The sequence below is a fragment of the Zootoca vivipara genome, chromosome 14, assembly GCF_963506605.1.
Source record: "Zootoca vivipara chromosome 14, rZooViv1.1, whole genome shotgun sequence".
Classification (NCBI taxonomy): Eukaryota; Metazoa; Chordata; class Lepidosauria; order Squamata; family Lacertidae; genus Zootoca; species Zootoca vivipara.
This window is the reverse complement of record NC_083289.1, coordinates 8,639,007-8,648,390: the sequence shown is the minus strand read 5'-3', so window position 1 is coordinate 8,648,390 and position 9,384 is coordinate 8,639,007. Positions and strand designations below refer to the sequence as shown.

Here is a 9,384-nt window from a genome sequence, read left to right as displayed (position 1 = left end):
CAGGGCAGTGGTGCAGTGTCTCTAATGCCTGAATGCTGCTTTCCAGATTCCTATTCAGATGTGGCTCAGTGACAAAGCACTCTCAAACAAAACGGGAGACAATTCAGAATTGTCCACTGGCCACCACTGACCAGAAAACCACAAGAAAACCACAGTTTGAACAAAAGCTCTTTGAGAGGGTGGCATTCACAATAGGCTGTGAGTGCTTGAATGGTGTGGTTTGGCTAAGAATGAAGATAAGTTGGTAGGATGGAACTGTTGGCTAGTGAAGAGCCTATGATTGTTCTAGACTTCCTACAAAAACAGTTTCACAGCTGGGTCCCCCTTACTGAGTTTTGGTTCTAGATCGGGGTCAGCAAGGTTTACCTTGCCTGGGCTGATTCACTCCCATGGAGATCGCTCCGTGGGCCGGATCACATCTGTGCAGACACAATTTCCGGCGCCGTGGAAGTGCCGTGCTGTGCCGGTTTAGCACAGTGCGCGGGAACTCGCCAAGCGGGTGGCTCAGTTTTGGGGCGGCTCGTGGGCCGTTTAAACGACCCCCGTGGGCTGTAGGTTGCCAACCCCTGTTCTAGATGCACAGCTAGTACTAGGGGCTGAGACTGCCTCTGTCAAACTGAAACTGAGAAGCTGGCAGAGCCCTTCATGACGTGCCCCTGCCCAGGTTTGATAACTTCATTTCCCAGGTATCTAATCTGGAACCTTGGGTAACATTGCTCTTTTATTTCATTGGCAACTGAGACTTGTCTTCTTTGTTTTCTAATACTAAGATATATATATCTGTCAGGTAACAAGATAGCAAACATAATTCAAAGTTCAATTGTTACTTCAAAGTTAATTGAGTCTTGCTCAGAAATTCACAATATAAAGGAATCAAGTAACACATGGGACAAGTTAAATAGAAGTGTTTCAATCCTTTTATTAAATATTTATATTTACTGTACATCTTTTAAAAAGCTCCCCCTATATATAAAGTAATTCAGCCAAATTGGCTGTAGTGATAAAGTCCACCATTCAGTGATAGGAGAAGGAAGATATCTGCTGGTCATTCATCTGCTTAATTTTTCTGGGATCCTAAAGCAGTAGTTTAACACAATCAAAATTTGACAACCTCTGAGAACTTAGTTTGAGAGTACAGTAGCAGATGCTTCAGGCTGCCCTTTAGCAGTTAACCACTGGCTACTATCAGTACAGATATGTTAGGAGAGGGCAAGACAAAAGCACAAGGAATGCTGCAGTCTCAATTTTTAGGGCACCTCTCTACAATGGTGTGTTTTTCTGTCAGTTAACTTGAAGAATAACTGTAAAACCCAACTTCTCTTGCTGCAACAAACTAACTTTTTCCAGGACTACTCCCAAATTTCATTTGCTGTTATCTTGAGGGCATCTTTCATAATCCTTTTAATTTGGAATACTGAAGAAAGTAGATTTTAAACAGTTCCCAAGCATCCTGCTGGCTCAAGGATAGAGGGAGAACCTCTTGCTGGAGCAACGCTTGGGTGATACCAACTTTACACATCTTGCTCCTCTCACTAGCAGGGCAAGTTCTGCAGCTCTACAACCTGTCCTGATAGTCCCTTCAAGTTTCCTTTTCTTGTTCCATAGGCGGCTCCTGCCCTTCAGCAGATGCAGCTTTCTCTGGACCAGAGACAGGCTTAGACTCCACTGGCTTTGCCAGCTGAGTTCCAGCGCCTGAAAATGAAAGTGAGCACAAATCAGCAATTTGCTTTTCTCTTCTAAACAAGAGAGAGCTTTTGGTGGATGGTGAAATTCCTAGTGTTTCTATATTGCTTACCATGCAGGTTGGCCCAATTCCATGAGCAGCCTTTGCTCCTGAGCATCCTTATGGCTCAGTTGGGCCATTGTAAGTAACCTGGAAGTAGCAAACATTTCTCTTTGGCCTTGATTGTGGAAGGAGACTTCTCCCACTCCAGTAACTTCTAGAACCATTGAGTGAATAAACTATTGCACATTGTTTTTGGGGGTGGGGTGGGGGCGGTGGGGGAAAATGGGCCAGCCTGAACAGAGAACACACAGAGCCCACAGAGGCTTTTTCTACTGCCTGCATGGTTTTATTCCCCCTGCTGAAATTAGGCTTGACAGAAGAAGCATTATATCAAGAAATCTGCAGGGTGTCTGTGATGCCCACAGCAGTTTCTCTGGTTTGCAGATGTGCCTACTGGCCCCAAAAGGTGGGCAATATCTGTTAGTGGGTAGAAACTGCTTAGAGGTTCTATTTGCAATCAAGCAGCATATACATTTTGTTAAATAAACAAATGCTCAATCTGCAGCGGATAATGTCTTTTGCAAAACTATCCTGAGGCCCCTGCCTTTTAAGAGCCAGAGTGATCAATGAAGATCATGTACAAATTTGTGACGATTCCCTGTTCCCTCCTTTATTTCCTCTGCTCCTGCTCTACACTATCCTGCTACTATCACTTACTGAATAAAAGGCAGAATATACATAAAACCAACACTCCTCACTGCTGAACCTAGACCTCCTGGGAACATTTTCGAGCACAGACTAAGACTAGGTATTATATGCATGGTCTCCAAGCTGCCTGGAGACATCACCTGCTATTTTTGCAAGTTATATGCTAGTAGTGGGCACAGAATCTGAATGAGGATCCACCCTTGCCATTAAATTCAAACTTGTGCTTGCTGGAGCATAACTTGTGTCTATATGAAAGTTGGTAACTCAACTTTTTTCTGCAGAAGTATGCAGGAACTACTTCTAAAAGTTTTTCACAGTTAAATCCACCTCTCCATTTAACCTGAACAGTTGCAACACTGGGTTTAATTGCTTGAAGGCTAATCTACCTGTGAGATTACAGATGACTAGTGAATACTTAAAATGCTACTGTGTAGCTCCCAGTTGTCTATAGCATTCAGACAATGAAAGGGGGGGGGGTTGATTCTGCCTATGCTAATAGCCATGGCGCAGATGGGCATACCTGGAATCATGGTCTTGGCGTATCCAGCTGCAGAAGACATGGCCTGTCCCAGGGCTTGGTTTGAGCCCAAAGGCTGTGCGCTGGAGGATTTGCTAGATGCAGTTGCCCACTGCTTTGATTTGGAGTCTTTAGCAGGTTTAGCCCAGACTGCAACCTCTCCCAGTTGCAAGGCAGCACCTAGTCTCTGAGCTACATCCACCATCTGCCCAAGTGTGAAGAGGGAAACGGGGGTGGGAAGAAAATACCATTGCCATCAATTCTCATTCCAGTTCTGCTTCCATATAAAACAGGGGCACTAACCCGTAGCCCTTCAGATGTTTCTGACAACTCCCATTAGCCCCAGCCAGCATGCCTAGTAGTCAGGGAAGATGGGAGCTGCAGCCCAGCAATATCTGGGGAGCCAAAGGTTCTCCCTGATAAAAGGCAAAGGAGGAAGGGGAACTTGGGGGAAATGCACATATACCTCTTGCCATATGTTCCCCTGAGGTACATCATCCTACCCAGCCAAAGATCCTGAAGCAAAAGAAAACTTTGACAGATATGCTAGTATTTAGCAACTTGCCTTTCACAAAAATCAGACCATTGGTCCATCAAGCTCAGATTACACTGCCTGCCAGCAGCTTTCCGGGGCTTCCAACAGTCTTATATGGAGGGGCTAGGGATTAAACCTAGGACGTTTTGCAAGGAGACCATGTGCTACCCCTCCCCTTTTAAGGGCAAAATGTGAGGGGGAAGGGGTGCTCATCTTCCTGAACCTTGGCATCTCTTGCCCTTTTTCTGTGTGCCTGCCTCCCCGTCCCCAGAGGTGCCCAAACTCCCCACCCCAAATTTCAGGGAATGTTATCTAGGTCCAATGACTTGGCTAAAGAGGCATCCCAACCATGTTACTACAGTGGTACCTCAGTTTTCGAACATCTCCGTTGACAAACATTTCGGTTTCCGAACGCCATAAACCTGGAAGTAAATGGTTCGGTTTTCGAACGCGCCTGGGAAGTCGAACATGCCACACAGTTTTCATATTAAGTTTTCAGTTTTGAGGCTTCCGTATTGAATTCGGTTTTTGAACGTTTCGGAACTTGAACGGTCTTCTGGAACGGATTACGTTCGAAAACTGAGGTACCACAGTGTTGGTTATTTCTGATTTTTTTAATGGAATCTGTTACATTCTCATTTTAAAGGGCGCTATTTTTGACACATCTATACTCTCTTCTATCCCACCCCTACCCCATAGTTGTCTCAGTAACCACACACACTATTTGAAGTTCTGCTAACAAAACATAGCTGCCAAGTCTCCCGTATTCTCTGGGAAACCCCGTTTTTCCAGCTGTCCCCAGTCGGAAAAAAACACGCATTTTTTTGTTTTCCCCCGGTTTATTCTGGCGCGGCGGCCATTTTGGAACTGGGCGGCGCATGCTCAGAAGCGACTTTTGATGCTGCTTTGCCCAGTTCCAAAATGGCCGCAGCGCGACTTCTGGTGCGGCGGCCATTTTGGAACAGGGCAGAGCAGCATCAAAAGTAGCTTCTGAGCATGCTCCGCCCAGTTCCAAAATGGCGGCAGCGCTACTTCCGGTCCAGTCCCTTATTTCTCAGGCTGGAACTTGGCAGCTATGTAACAAAACAACCCCTCTTCTCTTATACCCAAGCTGTGTAGCTGTTTGGGAGCTGCAAGCAGTGGTTTAAACTAACATACCTCAGGGTCAAACTCCAGAGTGCTATCCACTAACGCATGAACCTTTCTTTTCATCTCATGATACTGGAGAACAGCCCCCTTCTTATCCCCTTGATTGTAGAGCAGGCTTGCATAGTTCAGATTTATCAGCGGGTTGAACCTGAAACCCAGGAGAGACAACATGGTAGTATAAATGGTACTGGTGCTAAAGGGAGGTAAACTGCACTGTTGTCAGCAAGTATTACAGCCAGGACCAAGACCCATCTGTGAGATCTCTTAAGCAGTAGCCTTTTGCTTGCTGGAATTTTTAATTGATGAATTAGATTTCTTGCCCACCCGTTAGCATAAGGTCCCAGGGAGGGATACAACAATAAAATACACAGTTATATAAAAAAATTACAACACAAGGAAAGTGTCAAAACAGTTAAAAATAAGTTCATCTAGGAAAGCAAGCCCACCTATAAAAACAAACAGTTGCAGCACAGATAAAATTAAGAGTTCTGTAACATAGTAGGTCAAATTCTACTTTTTCAGAAATGAGTAGAATAGATCATAAAAATGATGTAAGTATCCAAAGGTAATTTTCATCTTACACATTTGATCAGATTAGCTGAACAAACAGTAAGAGAGTAATGGGAAACAGAGCCTGTACATGGACAAGGACCTGAGCAAGGAGCTGTATGAAAGTGTAGCCTCGGGCAAAGAGACCCTTGGGGCCTTTAACACATCCTACATACGCCCTTTCAAGTGTGCTCTCCAAAACTATATGAATGAAGAAGAGAAACTGGGTTTTTAAAAAATGCAAATGAAGGCTTTTAAGAGCATGTCTAATGATTGTGCTGGAAGCCAGATTTTGAAGTTTTTGAAGTGCCTGGGAGCATGCACTGAACTTGTGTCTTTGGAGTCATGGGTGTAGCCAGGATTAATTTTAGGGGGCAGTTGGGGGGGGCATAACCAAGTTATCTGCAAAGCAATTGGTCAGTTAGTTAAGTATTTTTATTTACTTGATTTTTTGGGGGGGGGTAGCTCTCCCCCCCGGCTATGCCTATGCTTGGAGTTCAGCAGCTTCTAAGTCTCAGGACTGGGCAGGATTTGGTGCAATGTGACCAAAATCAGCTCCATAGTTATGCAGTTGAGGCAAGATAATAGTTGGTGCATAAACAATCCTAGATGCCACAGTTGTAATCCCCCAACTGCAAGAGATTTCTAACTGGCTTTGAAACTCATGTCACACCTGTATGGTGAGGTACATGTTCAAACCTATCCCCAAAATACCTTGCAGTTGTAGGGCAAAGCACCTTATCATAGTCCTGGAACTTGCAGGCTGGCAACTGTTTATTGAACCTATTCCAACAACATGGAGCAGATGGAGGTTAAATACTCTAATCCCAAGGGAAATAATTTTTAAAAACCAGAAATGCCTCTCCCATCTGGTCTCCAAAAGCAACCCCAAAAGGGGAGGCAGGAGATGGTTTTTATAATGTGGCTACCAAAAACACCTTCCCAGGTAGCACACATGTTATCTTTGAGATCATGAGAAGACACAGTAGAGGTGCTTTCTTACAAATGGTGAGCTGCAAGCTCTAGAACAGGCATCCCCAAACTGCGGCCCTCTAGATGTTTTGGCCTACAACTCCCATGATCCCTAGCTAACAGGACCAGTGGCCGGGGATGATGGGAATTGTAGTCCAAAACATCTGGAAGGCCGAAGTTTGGGGATGCCTGCTCTAGAACTAATGTAGTCCTTGGCTCTGCTAAGGACCTGGGAAGTGATGCGGTTTACTGCCCACTCTTGCAGATTTTCTAAGTTTTTAGGTCAGCAGTGATGCAATTGCACTTGAAAGAAGCAAGTGAAGCTCAGCAAACACTAGAGGCCAAGATTGTCTACTTTACAGAGTACATTTCCAGATTAATCTGTGCAGGATAACGTCTTGCACACAGCTATAGACCAGTGGAATTAGGTTCATATGGCAAGTTCCCAGAGGGAGATTTAGTGTGGAAAACACTTTTCATGGACTAGAGCCCACTTACAGAAACATGCATGCACAACCTCCTGATCTCCCCACCACGAAAACAAAAAGTTGAGAAAGTGTGGTCCTAAGAAACAAGAAAGCTCACAGATAGTGCCAGCCTTAAGGTACAGATAGTGAAGAGATGGGAGAGGATATGTGCTCTATGGAGCCACTTTTGGGTAGGTGCAGAAAGAGCACTATTTAACAAGTAAACTGCCCCAAGTAAACTAAGAAACGTACGTGTCCAGCGCTGAAGCTTTTTGATAGGCGAGCTTGGCATTCTCTAAATCTTCAAGATTTGTCAGAGCAACTGTATCAAGAAAGGGGAAATGGGATAACTCTTGCTGGCAAAGTGAATATATTCTAAATTAATTCTGTACCTTTGGCCAGTGTCTTTATTCTCATATTGCAGCTGGGAAGGGGACTGAGAGAAAGACTTGCCTTCCAGGAAGCTGATGGTGGAGTAGGGTTTGAATTTGATTCCCTGCCCCACGCCCCCACATGCAATGTTCTTAAGGAATGTTTGAGGCAGGGAACAACAAGTCTTCTCAGGAGAGCTGTAGGTAGAAAGGCCCTGCTCAGGTTTCCAGGTTCACTCCCTGCCAACTCCAGTTAAAGCAGAAATGGGGAAACCTGTGGCCCTCTGGATGTTGTTGAACTGTGACTTCCCTATTCCCCACCCAGAATGGCCAAGGGCTGAGGGATAAGGGGAGTTGTAGTCCAGCAATGTCTGGTGGGCCAGAGGTTGTTCATCTCCAGCTAAAGATCTCAAGTATTGGGTGATGGGAAAGACCCATTGAAAGCTACTACCAACCAGAAAAGGCTAATGGTCTAAGTATAAGCCTGCTTCATGGATTCAGAATCAATGCTAACCAAAGATAGGAAACCTCCATGGATCTGGTACTTCTGCACCTGCATCGCAGCTGATTTTATTTCAAACCAGGGTTTAGTTCACTGAACAGAAAGTTGGCTGTGAACCTGGGAGATCTGGATTCGAACTGCCCATTTAGTCACGACCATAAGAGGTAGCCTTAGGCAAGTCAGTCTCTTGAATTAAGTTCCCAGTCTGTATAATGGGAATAATGTCTACTGGGATTATTAAGGGAAGAAATGATATCATCAATATTGAACAAACCACATACAGGTACTTAAAACACTACATCAATTTATACTAGTGATTTCAACCAGGGTGGCATCCCCTAACGTCAATAAGAAACAGAATTTCCATTGTAGTAACCAGGTAAGGGTGGCAGGTGTGTGTGGTGCTACCTGCTAACAACATGTAGAGTTCTGCCAGCTTTGGCTGGAGATGGATGGCAGCACTGATGAAGTGGAACGCAGAGGCATACTGCTGCATTGTCAGATGGACGAGGCCAAGGTTGTACAGAATCTTCCAGTCAAAGGGAGCAAGGTAGTTTGCTCGTTTCAGGCAGCTGATGGCCTGCAGGGGGAAATGACTCCAGTTAATAAAAGAAGGCAGAGGCATTAGGAAATGGCTGCTTTAGGGGTAGAGGCCAAGGGTGCCATTTTCTTGATCTTTCCAAATAATAACGCCTCTCCAAAAGAAATTCATTCACAAAAATAAAGACAACCCAATAATCCCCTCTCCGGCAACACATTTAAAAGGGCATTAGATGCCAATTGGCCAAAGGCCTGATGAAAGAATAACGTTTTCACCTGGTGCCTAAAGGGGTACAATGAAGGCACCAGGCGAACTTCCCTTGGGAGAGTATTCCACAGATGGGGAGCTACTGCAGAAAGGGGCCATTCTTGTGTTGCCACCCTCCGTACTTCTCGTGGAGACAAGAAGAAGGGCCTCAGAAGAGGATCTCAGGGTCTGAGTAGGTTCATATGGAGAGAGACGGCCGTCGAGGTATTGGAGTCCTGAGCGGTTCAAGGCTTTATTGGTCAAAACCAGCACTGATGTTGCTCTCCAAGTTGCCAACGCTAGCTAAGATGGAATTAACAAAACCCTGACTGCTTTTATCTTTTCCAAACATCAGTGCAAATAAGATAAAACCCTGCCTCTCTTTGTGCCAGAGGGCTCAAGGGGTAGGTGGGTATTTCTCTCCTTTATGCTGGGGTATGGAGAAGCCAAGAAATAGCCAGAGGAACAGCAATGCTATTGAAAGAAATGCCTGCCTCCCCACTTCCAATTCTGCATGCTGGAGGATTGGGAAGAGGGGAAGGAGGGGGTAAAAGACAATCACAAATGGATGCAAATTCAGGAAGATAATAGGGTAGGCAGATGACACAAAACACACCTACCGCCACATATTTCTTTTTGCCGAAGAAGCACATTCCAATGTTGTTCCAGAGCGGGGGGCTTTCAGGGACAGCACAAGCGACCACTCGGTACTTGGTGAGGGCTACATCGAAGTCTCCATGTGTCTGCATCATGCTGCCAGCTGCCAAGATGGCCTTTGGAACAGAATAAAGCAAAAACCAAATCGTAGGGGGCTAATAAACTGGCTTTTCACCACTATCGGTGAGTAAAGAATGCGAAGGCATTATCAGAGCAATGACTGGAGAAAGGTTTTGCACATCAGGAATACACCCAAAGCCACACATACCTGGAACCTAGTGGGATAGGCAGGACCAAGGACTAGGAAAGATCAGCCTTCCCCAACATGGTGCCCAGAAGATGTTTTGGACTACAACTAGGGCTGACGAGATTTGCAGTCAAAAACATGTAGAGAGCGCCAAGAAGGAAAAGGTACTTTAGTGACTCTGACCAGCTCATCCAACT

At 45.2% G+C, this 9,384-nt stretch overlaps 1 protein-coding gene across 1 annotated transcript in view; it reads right to left on the bottom strand.

Annotated features, from left to right (window-relative positions):
* Positions 1-903: 903 nt before the first annotated feature.
* Positions 904-9,384, bottom strand: part of BBS4 (Bardet-Biedl syndrome 4) — a 40,408-nt gene continuing 31,927 nt past the window's right edge. Inside the window, exons 11-16 of the mRNA XM_035118050.2 lie at positions 8,904-9,056; positions 7,905-8,076; positions 6,876-6,945; positions 4,645-4,783; positions 2,955-3,156; positions 904-1,692 (exon numbers count right to left, since the gene is read on the bottom strand). Coding sequence (XP_034973941.2) covers positions 1,580-1,692; positions 2,955-3,156; positions 4,645-4,783; positions 6,876-6,945; positions 7,905-8,076; positions 8,904-9,056 — 849 coding nt within the window. The 3' untranslated portion in view covers positions 904-1,579. The remainder of the gene's footprint in view (positions 1,693-2,954; positions 3,157-4,644; positions 4,784-6,875; positions 6,946-7,904; positions 8,077-8,903; positions 9,057-9,384) is intronic.